The 20,677-nt window shown below is 40.4% G+C and overlaps 1 protein-coding gene and 1 long non-coding RNA gene across 8 annotated transcripts in view; one reads left to right on the forward strand and one right to left on the reverse strand.

The window, feature by feature from the left end:
* LOC141282245 (uncharacterized) overlaps positions 1-20,677 on the reverse strand; it is a 42,328-nt gene that overhangs the window by 3,267 nt on the left and 18,384 nt on the right. For 2 of the 7 annotated variants that reach the window (XM_073814850.1, XM_073814851.1), the window contains exons 5-15: positions 19,435-19,500; positions 19,262-19,330; positions 19,089-19,157; positions 18,743-18,811; positions 18,570-18,638; positions 15,156-15,193; positions 14,958-15,027; positions 14,632-14,835; positions 14,339-14,535; positions 14,211-14,244; positions 14,061-14,098 (exon numbers count right to left, since the gene is read on the reverse strand). In XM_073814850.1, coding sequence (XP_073670951.1) covers positions 14,061-14,098; positions 14,211-14,244; positions 14,339-14,535; positions 14,632-14,835; positions 14,958-15,027; positions 15,156-15,193; positions 18,570-18,638; positions 18,743-18,811; positions 19,089-19,157; positions 19,262-19,330; positions 19,435-19,500 — 923 coding nt within the window. Of the gene's footprint in view, positions 1-14,060; positions 14,099-14,210; positions 14,245-14,338; positions 14,536-14,631; positions 14,836-14,957; positions 15,028-15,155; positions 15,194-18,569; positions 18,639-18,742; positions 18,812-18,915; positions 18,985-19,088; positions 19,158-19,261; positions 19,331-19,434; positions 19,501-20,677 lie in introns of all 7 variants that reach the window. The other 5 variants (XM_073814852.1, XM_073814854.1, XM_073814853.1 and 2 more) reach the window with 5 other exon arrangements.
* LOC135739183 (uncharacterized) lies at positions 1,037-4,243 on the forward strand. The gene is made up of 4 exons (XR_012336776.1): positions 1,037-1,282; positions 1,504-1,607; positions 3,655-3,726; positions 3,812-4,243. It is a non-coding gene; the product is annotated as an uncharacterized lncRNA (long non-coding RNA).

Below are 20,677 nucleotides of genomic sequence, written 5' to 3' on the forward strand. Positions count from 1 at the left end.
TAGTTGTAAACAGAAAACGAGGACCATTTGAGGGTTAATGTTGTTATTATGGTTATGGGCTGTAACATTGACATACCCCCATGTAACTAGCCCCCCACAACATTTTTGTAACTGACTGTAGATGACCGCGAAATGTGAACTGCCCCTAAAGTGAAACACACGTTACAATTGAAGGGCAGCTTGGGAAGAAAAGCAGCCTGGCTCCGAGGGGGAAAATAAAACTTTCCCAAAATGAATCCTGTGCTTTTAGGTAAATCCAGGCCAAATGGGTGCCCTAAATAGACTTGTATTGTGGTGACTGCAGGTATATAACTTTTTTCAGAATCAGAAAGTTCTAAGGCTGCATACCCAGGTGAAAAAAAAGTAGTATTTAATGTATTAAAAATATACTTAAAATTTAAGTAATATGTTTTTAGTACATTTGTATTCCCAACGTGCTTATTTAAAGTGTATTAAAAATATGTTAAATAGCTTTTAAATGTATTTCAAAAAAGTGTACTACAAGTACGTTGGTAATAAATATATGCTTAAGTACACTTTTTAAAAGTATGCTAAACTCAAGCATACTTTTAATTTATTTCTAAAAAGTGCACTAGAGTTAAGCTGGTAATAAATATATGTTTAATTACACTTTTTAAAAGTATGCTAAACTCAAGCATACATTTAACGTATTTCTAAAAAGAGCACTAGAGGTACGCTGGGAAAAAATATATGTTTAATTACACATTTTAAAAAAAAGTATGTTAAACACAAGCATACTTTTACAGAAGTTTTAGTGTATTTAGAAAAAAACATATATTTTTTTAAACATGTACATTAATTTTAATAGGCTAACATTGCAATTTCAACATCATATCATTGAACTTGCATTATATATTGATTTTACAAAGTTAATCCACATAAATTTGTTAGTGTTTATATTCAAACAACACACGTGACGGACCTGACTAAACCTCATTGGTTCTTGGGATTCAGTACGTCACATTGGCTTCCTGATTCAGTTGTTCGATACACAACGTGCATGATCGTTGGTAAATGTGGATTAAAATTTGAAACTAAAACTGTTAAATTATATATAGTGATCATCAGAGGACTTGGCTGAAACAACGCGATTCACATGGATTACTTCGGCGATGTTTTTTATTGCTGTTGCGATTAACCTTTTGAAATGTGAGCAGTTTTTAAGTATCAAGTGGATCTGACATCGAGGGGAAATATACGTTTCTTGGATTTCATTAAAGTACATCGGTTTTTGTTTGAAGATGAATGAGAGAACATGAGGGTAAGTTAAGTGATGACAGATTTTTGCTTTTTATTTTTAGTGAACTATTAAATAAGTAGAACATTTAGTATTACAGTATGTCTTAATTTTAACCCAGCTTCTTAAAGCGTGTATGTTGTGTGGCTTTTGGAACATAACGTTACATTTTTTTTGTGAGTAAAGTTAGGCATTTCATTTCTCTTGTTGTATTTCAGAAATCATAACAGCCTGTCTTTTTTTAGCACAGCGGCATTCAAATTGACCAATCAGAGCCGAGAATATCTAATAAGTCGAAGTAGAGATGAACAGATGAAGATACAGCCCGTAAAAATACTTATTCTTGGTGGTAAGTTTTTAGTTCTACAGTATTTGTATAACATTTAGATAACTTTTGTGTTTTTCTAATGCTAATGTTTATAGAGTAACTAAACCCTAAACCAACTTTTTTAGTTAATGATCTGTAAGAATGATGCTTTTTTAGTGTAAGTTTTTTGACATTTGGGTATAAAGTGTTTCAATACTACAATATATGTTGTAAAAACGTCTGAGTGCTGCCCTCTTCAGGTTGAACGGTGGCTACTGTCAGGGCTCGAAATTGCGAATATTTTGGTCGCATATGCGACCGAAATTTAATCTGTGCGACCTTAAAATATATTTGGGAGCATTTCTGCGACTGCCCATTTTGTTGTGGTGCGACTTGATTTAGATTGTGATGCTGCGTGCTGCTGTCCCAGGTTCAGTGTTCTCTCCAACGTTACATAACCAATCAAATTTCACCATTAAGTTCTTACGTTTAATGAAGACCGCAGATTGGCTAATATGAGCGTCAGTCATTCCTTGTTGCCGTGCTACGTTGGTACATGAAGCGCGAAAATAAGACGCACCGCGAGCATGACGAGAACAAGCCGACTACAGCCAATGTTACTACTGTAATTAATGACGACGATCCGGATTCAAATGCGACTCCACCACCGGAAAATAAGACTTGACGTTAAACCTTTCAGAGAGAGTGGCTTAAAGATTTCGAGTGTCTCCGCTATGAAAATGGCTCGATGTAACTTAATGTGTTTACTGTAAATCCTGTAAAACGGCGTTGGTGGCGGAATCAAAACATTTTAAGCGCCAGACCTTGCTTAAACATGGCGAAAGTGCCAAAAACACAAATAGTGTCATGACAAATGTGTTCATTATTGATGGAGACACCGACCTGTCTATCAAAGAGTGTTTGATAGTGTATGTGCGCATGCGCTGGTGAATGGACATCCGACAAACATCCTTGTGGTCCATGTTGATGTGGAACACGACAATGTTGATGGTATGTTTTTATAAAAAAATATATTTTTTAAAACATATTTAGTAGTAATAGCATCCTGGTAATGCAGTTATCAATACTAATATTAGCCTTCTATATTAAGCCTTCTATATTAAGGTCACTTTTGTAAATGTCCCAATTAATCAGTGTTTTACGTGTTTGCTAGATTTTCTATTGTAATCTTAATCATTTTACCTGTAATCTGTAATTGGTAAATTATTATTGCTATACTATTTCAAAAGCAGTTGGGTATTAATTCAGGAATCTATGCAGTAAAAAAAATTAAATAAAAGACCAAATTTTAAAAGCTTGCCATAGGATATGTAAAGCCTGGTGGTTGCATTTTATTTTAATAAAATAAATCTATTAACATATACATTGTAGTTGTGGTGCTTTTTAATTTTTGGATGGATGCGCCTAAATTTTTGCTGGTGCTCCTAACTCTTTAAAGTTGTGAGCACCAATGCTACCAAAAAAAAGTTAATTTTGAGCCCTGTACTGCAGTTGAATTTTCCTATTGGATGTTGGACCGGACACTTTTAGACAACATTACAAAGACAATAATATATTACTAACGTGATTAGCCTGCTGGACGAATTGTAAAAAACAGCACAATGTAAGCACTGCTAGTACAGGCTAGCTGAATATATCTTAATGATTACAGAGATAAGACAACACATAAAACTTGCAACCTTTCTCAGTTTGCACATCTGGACAATTCTTCACACATCATAGGTTGTAAATTTGGGTAAATCCAGCAAACAAGTAATTTTAGCGATTCTGCTGTCACTCTGCTTTAAATCTCCCGCATCAGAAACTTAAGAGCAGCCTTGAGTCAAATGTGGAAGTTAAGCGTGCATAGAGTCCATTGGCATGACTTCTGATTTCCTTAAATCTCCTTAAACAGAGGTGAACTTTTCTTGTAAGCAAGACCACAATAGACATGTCAATGGAAAATGCCCTTGGTTAAAATAAAACACAATTATCAAAGTAAAGAATATCCTGTAATACACACAGGTTGCATTATATCAGTGTCAGTGAGTTAAGCCTCCTATAACCCTTTGTTCAATGTAACTTGTAGAGTGCCATGTAGCGACGGATCAAACGGACACTCATGTCAAGCTTGATGAGGACACAGTCAAAGCTTTAAAAGGTAAACTGAGAAGTTAACAAAATTCTAATGCATATGTTCATTAATTATTGGTTAATTTTGTATATATTCTGTTTCCTTTTCACAGACCTTGTGATTAAGTCTTCAGTGTCTGAATGGCAAGAAGAAGTGACCCTCCACTTAAACGTGACATTTAAACTGCTCTGTGTTTTGGTTCAGCCATTTGTAGGTTTATCTCGAGTAAGTTCAAATGCACTTCTGCATTTGTCCAGTAACTTTTTGTTTAGAGAATTACATCATTATGATTATATAATTATTCAATGGTTGCATATTCATAGTGTACTTTTCATATTGATGTATTAATGTTCCACAATTTGATAAAAGTAGCTCATTGCATTTCACTGATCTTTGTTTTATATTGTAAAATCATTTCAATAGCAGTAAATACATACTTAGTTGTTTCTTTAACATTTAATTAGTTGTTAATGATGGAAGAAACCGGTTCGTATGTATGAATACAGAATAGGTATAATTTTAGAATGAGTTAAAACATGTTTTGGTGGCAAACATGCAGGTAAAATAGTACATGTATAAAATTCTAATAGTAAACTTGACTGTAATTCAAATGTCACATACAGTACATTAGAAATGATTTATTTTATGTATACAAATGTGTGGGCAATATATTATTTCATTTTGTTTTTTGTATGCTATATTATTTATGTAATATTATTATATCTGAAATTATTAAATTACATTTATAAATGTTTAAAAGGTGGGTTCAAATGTGCTTCAAGTTGTAACTGAATACAATTTTAGAAAATAGCACAGTTGAGTACACTTAGATTGTCTTAAGTTTGTCTTAACAAGTACTAAATACTACTTTTTAGTATATTAAGCACAATTTACTGCACGAAAATAAAGAGCTTTTGGTACCTTAAGGTTGTGAACTTAAAGTGTATTTTAGTGAACTTTTTCACCTGGGAATACATTTGGTATATTATTTTAACATACTACTAGTATATTTTAAAGTAGATTCGTAAATGTTTAAAGGTGGGTTCAAGTTGTAATTGAAGGTATTTTTTAAATACAGACCTAGTATGTTAAAATTACATTTTAGTTCAACTTCATGGTGTCTCAAAAAAGCACAGTTGAGTACACTAAGATGGTTTTAAGTTCATCTTAAAAAGTACTTAATACTACTTTTTAGTATACTAAGTTCAAAATTAGTGTGTGAAAATAGAGCACTTTTAGTATAATGTGGAAAGTGTACTTAAATAGTGTATTTTAGTGAACTTGTTTCACCTGGGAATACATTTGGAATATTATTTTAACATACCATTAGTATACTTTAAAGTATATTTAAAAATGCTTAAAGGTGGGTTCAAGTGTACTTCAAGTTATAATGAAATATATTTTTTTAAATACAGACATAGTATGTTAAAAATACATTTTAGTTCAACTTCATGGTGTCTCAAAATAGCACAGTTGAGTACACTAAGATGGTATTAAGTTCATCTTAAGAAGTATTAAATACTACTTTTTAGTATACTAAGTTCAAAATTAGTGTGCGAAAATAGAGCACTTTTAGTATAATGTGGAAAGTGTACTTAAATAGTGTATTTTAGTGAACTTTTTTCACCTGGGAATACATTTGGAATATTATGTTAACATACCATTAGTATACTTTAAAGTATATTTAAAAATGCTTAAAGGTGGGTTCAAGTGTACTTCAAGTTATAATTAAATATATATTTTTTAAATACAGACATAGTATGTTAAAAATACATTTTAGTTCAACTTCATGGTGTCTCAAAATAGCACAGTTGAGTACACTAAGATGGTATTAAGTTCATCTTAAGAAGTACTAAATACTACTTTTTAGTATACTAAGTTCAAAATTAGTGTGCGAAAATAGAGCACTTTTAGTATATTGTGGAAAAGTGTACTAAGTGTACTTAAATAAAGTGTATTTTAGTGCACTTTTTTTTCACCTGGGTAAGGCTGTTGTTTTTACAAGAATGTTTGCGTGAGACTGTCCTCTAAAAATAATGACCTAACAGTTTGTTTGTGCAAGCACCTTAAAGGTAGGGTATCTGATTTTGAAAAATGCTAACGGTAGCCTACACTGTACTTGCACTGAAATCACAATCCCACCCTCCATTCAAATCGCCATCCAAAGCCATGCCTCCTCCAAAACACATGAACATGAACAGACCAGATGTCCAGCCCTTATGAAAGAAAAATACATTTACCAATATATTACTTGAAATACAGTATTTTCCTTTCCATTTTCCAATATATTATATATTGGCAATACATGGAATAATATATTGATGGTACATATAATATATTGCAGTATATTAGACTGGGTTTCCCCACGTTGCCTTGCGCGCAAATTTATTTATGCTGCAAGTCTAGCATGGAAACTGGACCAATTTTTCCCCTGAAATAGGGAACCAATCACAGAACGCGGAGGAGGCAGCAAGACGATGACGACGTTTATGCGACACACCAAAGCAGTTTTGTTTATCCAACACAGCAGCAGACACGAAGTTACTTTTCGATGCAGCCTTAGATAGTGTTCTAAGTAGTTTTGAATGCAAGTTTATTTAAAAAAGTGCAACTTTTGGCGTTAAACAATTAAATATCCATGAAGGATGTTTGGATATGGCAAGACATGATAGCCACGTCTTGAGGACCAACCTGCTAGTCATCATCATCGACGAAGTCCATTTAACTTATGAATGGTAAGTGGTATTTATTAATATCATATTGTCATCATGCCTGTAGCCCATGGCCGCGTTGCAAGTAAAAATATTTTGCACAATATATAAATTCCTTATGAATATTTTAGGAAATAATTTTGACACATGTAGGCTATGACGTGTATTTTGGATTTTAATTTTATTACTTTACGGCCTAATCAACACAGGCTCGGAAGTTGCGTTGTCAACGTCAGGCAGACAGGCTAGCGGTAGCAGAGTAAAGAGGTTTCCCGCTCATTCCATGCAGCATAAATTTACATAGTCTAATGGTTGGTGGTTCAATCCCCGGCTCCACTGGGCCAAGTGTCGAAGTGTCCTTGAGCAAGACACCTAACCCCAGCTGCTCCCAACGAGCTGGCTGGCGCCTTGCATGGCTGACACCGCCGTTGGTGTATGAATGTGCGCGTGAATGGGTGAATGTGAGGCTAATTGTAAAGCGCTTTGGATGGCCATAGGTCTGTTAAAAGCGCTATATAAAATGCAGTCTATTTAATATTTACCATTTACCATTTAATGACAGAAAAGACGAGGAGGTAATATGGCACAGAAACGGATTTCAGATTTTTTTTTTAAACCACCACCAGGAGTGATTAAGAAAAACCATACTGCAACCATGACAACAGAGAGCAGCCAGAATGAGGAGACTGTCCGCCCGCCTATGCCTGCAGTTGCACCGGCCTGGCCAGCACCCGCAACCCAACCAAGCGTGATTGGATTAGACGAGCCCTTCCAGCCAACATGCAGTTTCAAATTTAGTAAGGATTTTGTTTTGATGGAGCAGCTAATATGTCAGGGTGTTTTTCAGGCAACAAAGGACGAGGGAGCAAAACCCCAGCTCATCTACGCCAAACTAGAGAGCCAGAGGCAGTGATGCATGGCGCACAAACAGTGGATTGGCAACTTAGCTTTTCCGAGGCTATTGATGTGATATTGGCGAAGCTGGACAGAAGATTTGATCAGGCCAGTATGAAGCTTGCCACAAAGCGAGAGAGGGCTGTTATCAAAGCAATTGAGGGAAGGAGCGTCAATCTGGAGTCCCTTCAACTCCCGGAGGAGCTTGACACAAGCATCGCCAAGCAGTTTTCCGTTGTCACAAAAAACAGAGGGTCTAAGTGTGTCACAGTAAAAGATGACGTGCTTCCTGAACATTGAACGAAGGTCCATGTGAATCAGATCTCGGCACGTGTAGTGCGCGTCATAGGAATTTAACGAGGCTTCGAGGCAGAATTTTTGCCTCAAGGAATTTTTTGAATCGAGTTAATCGAGTAACTCGATGAATCGTTTCAGCCCTAATTGCATTACACCAAATACACAAAATAATGTTCTTTTTAGCAACGTAATAGGGACTCTTTTAGGGCTGCATAATTAATCAAATGAAATTGTCATGCGCGTCTACCCAGTAAACCCGATTGTAGGAACAATTTCAAAGTGACGCAATATCTCACAGAAACTTGTGAGAAATGTGACTTGAGAAAAACAAATAATGTTGTGGTAGTTCTTGCATGACACATAAAAGCACTTGCCATAGTAACACCTCTGTCATGTCATGTTTGTGGGTGTCTTGCTTCAGCTATAAAAGGACGCAACAACCAGTTGAAGCTTGCACGCTCTCATTGCCTATTGCAGCTGTCATGTCGGAGGCAGCCCGATTAAGAGTTCATAAATATCAAACATGATTTGTGATCGGGGAGGCTCCATCGCGATTATGAGCAGGAAAATATCGCCAAGACACCACAAACCAGAAGTTTTTTTGGGGAAAAAATGGTTACAGTAAAACACTATTCGGACCTCGTACCTCTTTCAATTGCAGAGGGTGCAAATCGGGCTTGAAATCTGTATGTGTGTGCAGCCTAAAGTGGTCAAAATAAAATATTACTGCTTACTCTTATGATTGTAACACTGAATTGTTGTTTGCTTAATAGAAAACTCAGTTAAATCATTCAAACTACCGTGCTGTTTTTTTTTGCACCAAAGGGTCACCTCTGCCTGGGAGGGCAAATGGTCAGTGGTTCAAATCATGGAACCACCTTCATGTGGATGTCCATGAGCAGCACTAATCTAAATTGCAAAACTAATAATAATTTTCAACATATTTATCCACTCATGGCTGAGCCAATGTTGCTCTAGCAGAGCAATGTTTTGAAAGTGCAACACAGCTAATAGTGATCTGTGTTCCCTTTCAATACGGTTCACTTCGCATTGCGTCAGTTAGCTGACGCTATGGGGGAAACTCCTGTTTACTCCGTGACTGAAGCCTATTGGTTAACGTCTGTACAAAGTACAGACCAATGACGTTTGAACCCGCGCGCGGGAGGAACGCGTCCCTATATAAGCGCGGTTCAATCGTCAGGAGCTCATTATTTTTCTCCTTCAGCGCGAACCTCTCGCTGCTCCGAAGAAAAGAAGAAGCCTTACCTCGCCGTTGACAAAAGCCCTGCAGCGGAGTCCAGGCCTAGCGTCTTCCCCTGCCGTTTTCCGGCTGAGAACCGAAGATAGCAGAGTCCAGGTCTAGCGTCTTCCCCTGCCGCTTTCCGGCCGAGAACCGAAGATAGCCTTCGCTTGCCGTGGTACGAGCCCTGTGCAGCGGACACGCCTGACGAGGTCTCCCCTGCGGCCGCCCGGTAAGATCAATATTTTTAATATAAAGCTATAAGCTAAAAGAGCAGGCGCTGTTGTAATAGCGTCCAGCACAGCGGCTCGGTGAGCCTCTCTGCTATGAATTTCCTCCGAGCGCGTTACCGGTCTGGCACCTCCCACGCCGGGACCGCGCTTATGCTTTGGTTGTCTTATCCATGTTTCGTGCTCCCCCTGCTGTTCCTCTCTCGCCGGGATGAACACACGGCGAGCCATGAGACTAGATGGATGCATAGACAAGCACACACGGACTAACCCCCCCTGTGTTCTGTCACACCGCAACCGTTCATGCTTACAGAGTCCCTTCGCTCCTCTCAAATTCAGTGGCGAGATCTCTGGCACATATATTAATCCCCCGAGTGCATCGGGTGATACCGTCACGACGCATGGCTGTTCTGTCTGTGTTGCTGCTCCCCTCTGCCGTTCCTCTCTTGTTGAGATGAACAAGCGGGGAACCGTAGACCTGGATAGATGCATACGACAAGCAAACACGGGCGGTCTGCCCCTGTCTCTGTCATAGCACAGCCACTCGTGCTCCACGCTCGCGGAGTCCCTCGCTCCTTTCCCCACAGTGGTGAGGTCTCTTAACGGCTTAGCTAGCACGCGGTATTACGGCTCGCTGCCTCTAAATGCAGCTGTCCAGTGTTCAACGATTACAGAGCTTCATGCCCCTCCCCTCTGGAGCGGCGCGATCTCATTCGTCTGCTCGATAGGGCCGATTCGCCGCTATTGGAGCACCAAGAACACTCATTATAAGAGAGCTTCATGCCCCTCCCCTCTCATTCGTCTGCTCGATAAGGCGGACACGCCTCTATTGGAGCGCTAAAACACTTATTATAGAGCTTTACTGGCCTGAGCCGATCTCACTTCAGATAGCTCATTTTTCGTCTGCCTGGTAATTTCTCTCTGGTTTAGACGGAATCAGAGGCAGAACGAATTTGTTTATAATATACTGAGGCCCGAATACCTCCCTTTATTCAGTCCCGTCCTATATCAGTGCGCTGAATATTGGTACATTCTTATATATATATACCCGGTTTTTCTGCCCTTTTAATAAACGGCAAAACCGCGGGCCTCACGGCAGACTTCCTCTCTGCGATGGGTTCAGTCTGACATTAAACCACCTAGACATACTGCTCTGCTCCGTGAGCCGTTCGGTCACCGTCACTACTGAGGCTTGTGCACCTGAACGGCTGAGCTCTGGTCTCCGCAGCACAGCTGCATCAACAGAGAACGAAACTGTCTGGGAGAAAAGGGGTTATGTCACGCCTCGGCTGGACTGCCCTGTAATGTTTTCTGTGTGCTGTTTATCCAAACATACTGTGTAATACTGTCGGCTATGCAACCTCACTATAGTGGCGAACGGTATTTAATTCCTCTAAAAAGAGTAATTTCCGTGCTTACTATACTGTGTATTGACACCCACGGTTGTACGGTGTCTCTAAACACTTTATCGCCTTACTGACAAGCAATCAGTAATACGCACACACGGCCCGCTGTCCATAATTCTATCGACGCTAGCCGAAAAAACCCCGGTTTGGCCATATGTGTATTGACACCCCACGACTGTACGGTGTCTCTAACACCTTTCTGCCAAATTCGCTCGCAGCCCACCTCAGTTTCTCCGCTACGATGCTGATGGCGCAAACGAGCACGGTCTTACGGCTGTTATTCTCTCTTCCTAGAGGAAGGACAGCCTCAGACTTTTGCATGGCTCCAAGCGTTTGAATCGCGCCCTCTCCGGACGGCCACTCAAAGGCTTACAGCCAAGCGGTTTATGACGTTTTTCGGCCATATAGCTGATTTATATTAGCGGATCCGAAGACGCTCACACCTCCGCTCCAATACTCGGAGATATTAAGGGTAATATCAACCTCAAGTGAGCTTGCTACCCGCCACAATAAGTTTCAAAGCTTAAAGCGCGCGCACAGTCAGACGCGCGCGGCATCTCGTTTAAGACGGGCACACGTACCCCTCTAACGAGCCTCAGAAAGCTGAATATCGTGGCATTCTGTTCATAAGTCCACTTCAGTTTGACTAAGCAAAGGTCCCGCCCCGAGCTGACGGCCGGGAAGCTTGCTTAAGTTACACACGGCTGCATGAAGTGCTGTCATTACGAGCTAGCCCAGCATTTGCTGTGGGTTGAACACGCTTTACGACGGCAATCAGCCTTCGGCGCGTGGAATGCCGTTTGTCTCATATAAATCACCTTGTACTGTGAATACGGTACATTATGAGGATGATTTAGCACTGCAGCACTCTCGACCGTGTTATTGTGATAATGCGGTCGGGCAATCTACGGTGGTTTCATTATTTACCGAACCAGACTGAGATCTCGCCCCCTGAACAAGCTGACGAGTCATCTCCTTTATAAACTCATTGCATCGCTTTATAAGCTATGTTCAATCAGAGTGATACGCATCTCATGCTTAAACTACCAATATTAACCCATTACGATGGGCGTGCGGAGATGGCATCCGTGGGACACGACCTACATTACGTGCCTTATGACACATTGACACAAGCTGCTAGGACCCCTTTCACGAGGCGTCCTTATGCAAAGTCTGATCCATTCTGTCTAGTGACATTTGAAAGTCAAAACCCCCCGCGAATCGCCTGTGGAACACTTTTCTCCTCACTACAGAGGCACGGCGGCTCTCTCCCCTACCTATATCTATGTGGCCGTGATAACAGCGAACCACGCTTTTACGACCGACCATTCATTTAATTCACAAGCCTGTCATCTCTCAGATGCGGACGGCGGCGGTAACAGCGAACCATGCTTTTACGGCTGGCCATTCACTTTATTCATAAGCCTGTCATTTCTCAGATGCGGACGGTGCCCGAGGCACAGCGCTCTGGAACTGTCCAAGGTCCTGTATGACACATACGTCTGACGTACATCAGACGATCAGCTGTTTATCTGCGTCACAGATCACTCACTAGAGCACCTGTCAATACAGGCTATTTATGGATCGTTGACGTTATCACCTCCCGTGACAATTATGCTCACTTGTCTTAGAGCATGGGCATGGTCTTAGAGGTTTCTCATTTGACAATTGTGACACGGCCGGCTGGTCCCCGCCGTCCACGTTGTCAGTTTACAGCTTCGACATCCCTGCTTCGCGCACTACTGAGGTTTGTTGCATTAAAGGTGCGCCCATTAGCTCACCTGTATGCACGATATGGGTTTTAATTATATGCGTCCACCGTGCGCTTAGAGAAGCTCACATGTACACGCTATAACATTTTGGTATACAATAAGATGCGCTTGGGAAAGCTCACCTGTATACACAGCTGTGTTATGCTTTGTGACACATACATTGTTGTTCATCTGTGTACGTTCACGGTGCGTTGGGTGCCCACCGTTACGTTCATCAATCATATCTGTACACATTCACGGCGCGTTGTGTGCACTGATTTATCTATACGCATTCACGGTGCACTGAAGAGTTCACCCGTGTGCGCACAATTTATTATCAGAACACATGACGGCGCGCTCGAGAATCTTGCCGGCCTGTGCATTATAACACTCTGATTCATCTATATGCATTCACGATGTATTCAAGTGTTCACCTGTGCCCGTGCAATTTATAGTCAATACACATTTACGGCGCGCTTGGAAAGCTCACCGATCTGTGCACTATAATACTACCTATATGCATCCCGATGCGCTCGAGGGTGCACCGGGGTTCACACTATTGTGGTATCTGTATAATCCCACGCTACGAACCGTTCTGCCGCATATTATAGTCAGATCGGCCGTTCGTGAGCTTCGCAGATCACTCACTACGTATGTCTGTTGCTAACAGTGGTTATTTAGATGGATCGTTGAAACCATCGCACTGGCTCACGCCCCTCTATGAGCTATGTCCTATATAGAGCACTCTGTGCGAGTTTGGCTTCTTCATGAACTTGGTCTACAGGGGTATCTATATCTATATTTAATATCTGCTACGCGGCCGGCTGGTCTTCGCCGTCTACGTTGTCAGATTGTACAGCTTAGACGTCCCTGCCCTACGAGCGCAGGTTCTCTCGGCTCAATCATGCACGCTCATGCGTTTTATGTGTACACCACGGTGCGCTCAGCGAGCTCACCAACGTGACTCTGAATTTACTTATCTCGCACAGCCGCGGCGCGTACCTCGCCGTCTTGTGCTATGTTATGTGCCCCCGGTGCGTTTAAAACCCCACCGTGTGCGCGTCAACAATTTATATGGTGCTTACACATTTGCTTTTAAAGCTGTGAATATGCCGGGTATAGGGCCACACGCAGTGTCTCTCCGGTAAGGCACTTCAGTACGTTGTGTATGCACGGCGTGATGGGATTACGTTCCCCCATAGCGTCAGCTAACTGACGCAATGCGAAGTGAACCGTATTGAAAGGGAACGCTTAGGTTACTCACGTAACCCCGGTTCCCTGAAATAACGGGAACGAAGCATTGCGTCTCTTGCCGTGCTACAAACGTCTACGCAGCGAGTGTTATTCGGCTGCGCGCTTCAGTCGAATAATAATGAGCTCCTGACGATTGAACCGCGCTTATATAGGGACGCGTTCCTCCCGCGCGCGGGTTCAAACGTCATTGGTCTGTACTTTGTACAGACGTTAACCAATAGGCTTCAGTCACGGAGTAAACAGGAGTTTCCCCCATAGCGTCAGCTAACTGACGCAATGCTTCGTTCCCGTTATTTCAGGGAACCGGGGTTACGTGAGTAACCTAAGCGTTTCTGTGTGTACACTTCACTGTGTTTATCTCAGCATATTTAACGAAGACCGGATCAAAGTATTTTTCAAAAAATGAGCTTAAATAGGGTAAAAACTTAAACAATTAAAATACATTCATTAAACTGCGTCAGTTCTTCATGTTAAAGTAGTATTTCAGAAATGTTACAAAATATTTGAAATATTGCATATTCTAAAACTGATTTAGCCTTTTATCAGTTTCATTTTTACAAGAAAAAAGTTGTTCTTACCATTGAAGATAAACCCTTTGTAATCCATGTAGTTCTATCTGTTTTAGTTAAAGTGTTAAAAATGTTAAGTGTGTAACTGCACAATAGGTTTTACAGCAAACACAAATTGTATTTAAGTTGTATTTTACAGCAAAAGTTTCTTTAACATACTTTTATGTAACACTTTGATTCCTTTTTCCTTCCCCTGTAAAAAAAAAAGTATAGTATTAGTAAATAGTAACATGTTCAAATTATTTTTTAGCATGGTTTTATAATTCATGGCACATTTTGTTAAATACCTGCTTTTTTAACCAGTCAAAAACGTTTTTCATTGCATCATGATTTTTCTGACACTCCAGTAATCCTGTGTCCTCATAAAACAAACAGTCCACTGTCAGTATATCCGTCCTGTTAACACATCTGCTGCTGTCTGGTACAGTTTTCTCTGGGTCAAATGTGTGATGTAGCACCACTAGAACTTTCAACTTTGAGGAGGCTGTTAATAAAAACATTTAACACCTTTATTCTCTTTTCGAAAAATCAAAACATGACAATTTCGTTTTTTTCAACAATGTGGTGATGATCAAACAACCTGTAGAGTTGTTGAATATTTTCAGTGCTGCTTCAATATCAGTTCCAGCTCGAGAAACAATAGGACAGAAAACCACAAAAGTGTTACTCTCATCCACTGTAGAAACTTCCTTTATGTCCTGAATTTGGTTTATCAGAGTGTCAATAAAACTTCTGTGAGAGTCATTTGTTTTTCCAGCCAATTCCCAGAACAGTTTGATATTTTCTAAACAAAAACATTTTGGAATTTTGGTTAGTATTCCATAAAAACTTTTTTATTTTCACTTAAATTACTGTAAAATTTGTAAAACTAACATTATTTTATAAGCCAACTCAATACAGACTTACCTGTGTTACTTCTATTCCAAATGTTCCACGGATTCTTCTTTGTATCTACTAGCACAGAGTTAGGTTTGTGCTGCAGAGACACAATAGTTGTAAAATTCAGTCACATCTGAATTGAAACTAATTTGGGTGATTGCGAGAGAATATAATATTAAAGCATTTGAAGCAGAATCTAATAGTGTAATAGTTTTTCAAATTTACCTCAATTCTATCCTTTGCATCCTGAATTTGTCCTTGGTCTGTGGTTTTGTGGTTTAATTAACAGGGAAAGAAAGTATAAATATTTTTACAATTATATATATTTATTCTTTAAACACATTCTTTATAGCTGCTTTAACTCATCTTATACTATGGGTCTGTTGAATGCTTGTATCTGATTGGCTGATGAACGTTCTGAGGCAGGGATGGGCAACTTCGGTCCTGGAGGGCCGGTGTCCTGCAGAGTTTTGCTCCAACTTGCCTCAGCACACATGCCTAAACGTTTCTAGAATGCCTAGTAAGACCTTAATTGGCTGCTTCAGGTATGTTTAATTATGATTGGAGCTAAACTCTGCAGGACACCGGCCCTCCAGGACCGAAGTTGCCCATCCCTGTTCTGAGGTGTGCAATTATTTTCTGGGAAACGAACAGCGAACGTGGTTCCAGGCAGCTCTATTGACCGCATTACAGTTCCATATCACTTTGCATAGTTAACTGTAATAACAGACTAACACAAACGACATGACAGATGATTTTCTGAGGCAATAACAGCGCTGTTTAGAGACGCACTGAAAAGGCCTCATTCACACATCTCTCTCTGTCTCTCTCTCTCACTCGCCCTCTCTCTCGCGTTTGCCCTCTCTCTCGTGCTCGCCCTCTCTCTCACGCTCGCTCTTTCTTTCTTTCTTTCTCTGTGTGTGTCTCTGTCGCTCTCGCTCTCTTTCTAATAACTTCATTAATAACTGCATTAGAATGCTGTTAACGGCTCAAGCCTCTTTTGCCAGCTTTAAAATGGCGTTTTTGAACAAGCAAAAGAGCCGTTGGAAGAGCCGCAAATTAAACATAAAAGCTTGGTCATGTGTAAAAGCACAATGGACATGCGTTGCGACCGCTCTCCTGATTAGCAGCTCAGGCATGTGATGTGAAACAGACATCTTTGGCGGAGAGCACTGTAAAACTCCAGCTGCTAAAGCTTAGATACAGCAATGGCGGACTCTGTGCCAGGGCTGTGTCTATGCAAATTGGGCAGATGGTCACCACTGTTGGGATGGGCTTTGCCTATGAGTGACGTAGTCAAGGGCAGAATCTTGAACCACGCATTTTAAAACAGAGGTTCTTAATTATTTAAATTATATAAAAACAAGTATGAAGATTTTTACCATTTTAGCCTGGTTGTTTACACACATGCGACATATACTGGCGTTCTAACACTTTACAAAAATTTAATTCGGATAGGCTCTATAGGCTCTACGTTGGCTCAGTGCAGAGTTGGTATTCAGTAATACCAGAGTTGGTATTCAGTAAAAGCAGTCCAAGTTGGTGTGTTTTCGGTAGTTTTGGATTTCAATTTATCATCGTCCTGGTAAATTATTGTCTTAGAGGAGGTTTCACAAACTCCAGCCTGTCAGGACAGCGAGTCCACAGGTTTTCTATGAAGAATAAGCAGTGCTTTAAGGGGCCCAAAAGAGGTGCCGGTACTCTATTTTTTTTTTTTTTGCTGACTCGACTCCTATATTGAAGGGGTTTTATATTCAGCAGTCAACAGACGACCTTGTAAAAAATAATAAATCCTTTTATAAATTTGTGGATTTGCTTGAGCTAAAAATAAAACATAAATAAAATGTGCAAAAGGATTTTGAAAAAATACCATTAGAAAGAGCTACTGTAGAAAGAGCTTTTGAACATAAATAAAATGTGCAAAAGGTAGATATGTGAGTACAATTTTCAGCATGGTTAAATGCTAAAACTAGTTGTTCAGATAGAAAGAGCTTGAAAAAAAAACTTTAAAATGACACCAAGACCATGTCTATGGGGTAAAGAATAACAAAATACTGGCCATTTGAAACTCTAAAGTCATTTATTTTGTCCCATTGTTTTCCATTTTGCGGGTGGTAAAACTACTGTGCACGTCGTTCAAATTCATTGAAATTTCGTTTACTTGTAGTTTAGCAATTAAACTAAATGTATATTACAATTTCATGAATGTTTTCTGCACATCGCCTGAGGAAATCCGAAGTTGCTTCGAGGGGAATCAAACTGACAGCCGCGACAGCGGAGATTATCTCGTACCTACAAGGCTTGCGTCTGACCTGCAGCTGTCATTCTGGCTTGGTGAGATGTCAGCGAGTCCTCTGATTCTGACCTTGTTCTTTTACTACTCAGAGTCTAAAACAAGGAGGGCATATTACGTGTTCATTGTATTTTCATTTGAACCGAGCAGCTATGGTTGCGCGTTTCACACACAAACAAACACCTCTCCAGAGCACGTTGACACTGACTGACTGACGCATGCGCTTTTAACTTGTAAACGCAAGGGTGTATGGGTAATGTAGTCTCTGCTCTCGGTTGGACGAATTAGAAAGCGTACATTAAGGGCGCTCTGAAAAGCGGCAGCGCAGCCAAAGGATTAAATTAAACCTCTGATTTTTAAACAGATGTGCAAATGAGCGTTCCGGTACGCTAAAAGCACGTTCTGGGCGCACGGAGAGGTGGTGGTACGCTCATGAGCTATTTTTAGAAGTGGCGGTACTGAGTACCGGGGCGTTCCGGCCCACTTAAAGCACTGATAAGGATGGCACTATCTTCCATGTCTGGGGGCGTTTAGTGCAGCTGAAGAGACATGACTTCACATCTGAATGTGCTTTGAAAAACGTGGTGGTGTGTAGCGTTCACGTTAGATCGGAGGATTATCATCCGATGTGATGGAGTTAAACACGGGATGCCAAGCAAGAACCACGTGAGGCCTGCGTTTTTGCCACCGGCGAGGAAACATGAATGATCATGGGTCCATAAAAGATTCAGCTTGATGAAATATGTGTAGCTTGTCATTTCAAAATATGTGTTTGTTGCGTCATGTTAACCATGTGCCTCATGCCTCTTGTCAAAATACAAGCCTGCTGCACACGTGTCGTAAGGATTTATGATAAAAAAAACGCTTGTGTTCACAAAATACTCACAAGATACTAACTTAACACTAAACTTTTGTAGGAACCGCAGATAACAAGCATTTCAGCCCCCCCCCCCAACTGCCTTTGAGAAGGGTGTTCTACATTGGACTGGATTTTGGTTAACACAAACAAATGTCCAGTTCAATCAGATAAGGGACCTCGAGCAACTAACAGAAATCTTTTATGGCCGACCTCAGTGTCAAAGCTGAAAAAAAGACGACATTTTGATGGGTCCACACCATTTCTCCTTATCCTTTCAAACCCCCTTCATCCGAAAGCCAGGATGATCATAAAAATGTATTTAGGAAACAGCATGGCTTTGCAAAGTATTGGCTTACTAAAGAGCAAATCTTAACCTCCTTCATCTACAGATTTAATCAGACATGACATGGGCACATTTTATACTCAGTGTATGAAAAGTAAAGTACAGTTCATAAAAGCAGCAATATTTCACATGAGAAACACATACTTGTTGGTGGTGGAGTCTGCTCTGAATACGCAGGCTGGGATGTGCCCAAGTTTGGTGCACCTCCTTCATCTACAGATTTAATCAGACATGACATGGGCACATTTTATACTCAGTGTATGAAAAGTAAATTACAGTTCATAAAAGCAGCAATATTTCACATGAGAAACACATACTTGTTGGTGGTGGAGTCTGCTCTGAATACGCAGGCTGGGATGTGCCCAAGTTTGGTGCACCTCCTTCATCTACAGATTTAATCAGACATGACATGGGCACATTTTATACTCAGTGTATGAAAAGTAAATTACAGTTCATAAAAGCAGCAATATTTCACATGAGAAACACATACTTGTTGGTGGTGGAGTCTGCTCTGAATATGCAGGCTGGGATGTGCCCAAGTTTGGTGCACCTCCTTCATCTACAGATTTAATCAGACATGACATGGGCACATTTTATACTCAGTGTATGAAAAGTAAATTACAGTTCATAAAAGCAGCAGTATTTCACATGAGAAACACATACTTGTTGGTGGTGGAGTCTGCTCTGAATACGCAGGCTGGGATGTGCCCAAGTTTGGTGCACCTCCTTCATCTACAGATTTAATCAGACATGACATGGGCACATTTTATACTCAGTGTATGAAAAGTAAATTACAGTTCATAAAAGCAGCAGTATTTCACATGAGAAACACATACTTGTTGGTGGTGGAGTCTGCTCTGAATACGCAGGCTGGGATGTGCCCAAGTTTGGTGCACCTCCTTCATCTACAGATTTAATCAGACATGACATGGGCACATTTTATACTCAGTGTATGAAAAGTAAATTACAGTTCATAAAAGCAGCAATATTTCACATGAGAAACACATACTTGTTGGTGGTGGAGTCTGCTCTGAATACGCAGGCTGGGCTGTGCCCAAGTTTGGTGCACCTCCATCTACAGATTTAATCAGACATGACATGGGCACATTTTATACTCAGTGTATGAAAAGTAAAGTACAGTTCATGAAAGCAGCAGGATTTCACATGAGAAACACATACTTGTTGGCGTACTTATGTGTTATTTATACCCGCGTGCGTCTCATTGTGGCAATTAATGATAAACATACCGGTCATCTACTGACTTTATATCTCCCAAAAAGTCTGCCTGTCAAGTTAAATTTCGTTTATTTTTTTACACGTTCATGATCAAATGAGCCATAATGAAAGAATAAAACATTAAGGGGCGGTTTCCCAGACAGGGCTTAAGACTAGTCCCAGACTATCTTAAATGTTAGTGTTGCCTTGACCAAAAACAACTTGCTCTGACATATATGTCTTAAAATATATCAGTGCGAGTGTTGTGTCTGAAAATGCACATCAGTAATGTTTATTTATAAATTATGCTTTAAAAATGACTCTAATATCTTAATTTATCCAAGGCCTAGTCCTGGCTTAAGCTAATCCCTGTCGGGGAAACCGCCCCTAAGTCTTCTGTTTAGTCGGAATTAAGTAGGCTAATACAAACTCACAGCTGACATGAACGCACTGTCTTTTTGTCTTTTTCTGGCTGACTGGCCACTTGCAATTTAACACGTTTTCGATATAAAGGAACAGTGATGCTGCTGAAACCATTTGTACTGTCACTAATGCTGGAATCCTGACTACAGCTGTGTCATGTGAGATGCGGAGATCACATGTTTAGCCCACAGCTCGTCCATGGTGCTTGCTGGGACTTGTAGTGCAATGCTGCACATTCCGAATTAAAGTGGGCCAAGATCAATTAAAAGCTTATATCCTGATTTGGCCTGCGGCCCTGGTATTTGACACATGTGTTCTAAGTTGTACTTTGTGTTGGTTTAGACATAATTACTTACAATCATCTCGGTTGTTTCAAAGAATAGCACAACGGCAGTCTCCCACACACATACAGAAAAATAGGCAGCTGTTCAAGCCCCTTTAATGTCTATGTGAGCACATGCCTGATGATGTGCAAATGAGATTTCTTCAGTAAATATTTCTTCTATTAATTGCGACTTCTTTTCTTCATTCATTATTAATGATCTATGGGTCTTAACTGCAAAACTTTTACAGCACGACCACCCAATCCAAGATGAAATCACTTTGCATACACT

The sequence above is a fragment of the Paramisgurnus dabryanus genome, chromosome 5, assembly GCF_030506205.2.
Source record: "Paramisgurnus dabryanus chromosome 5, PD_genome_1.1, whole genome shotgun sequence".
NCBI lineage: Eukaryota > Metazoa > Chordata > Actinopteri > Cypriniformes > Cobitidae > Paramisgurnus > Paramisgurnus dabryanus.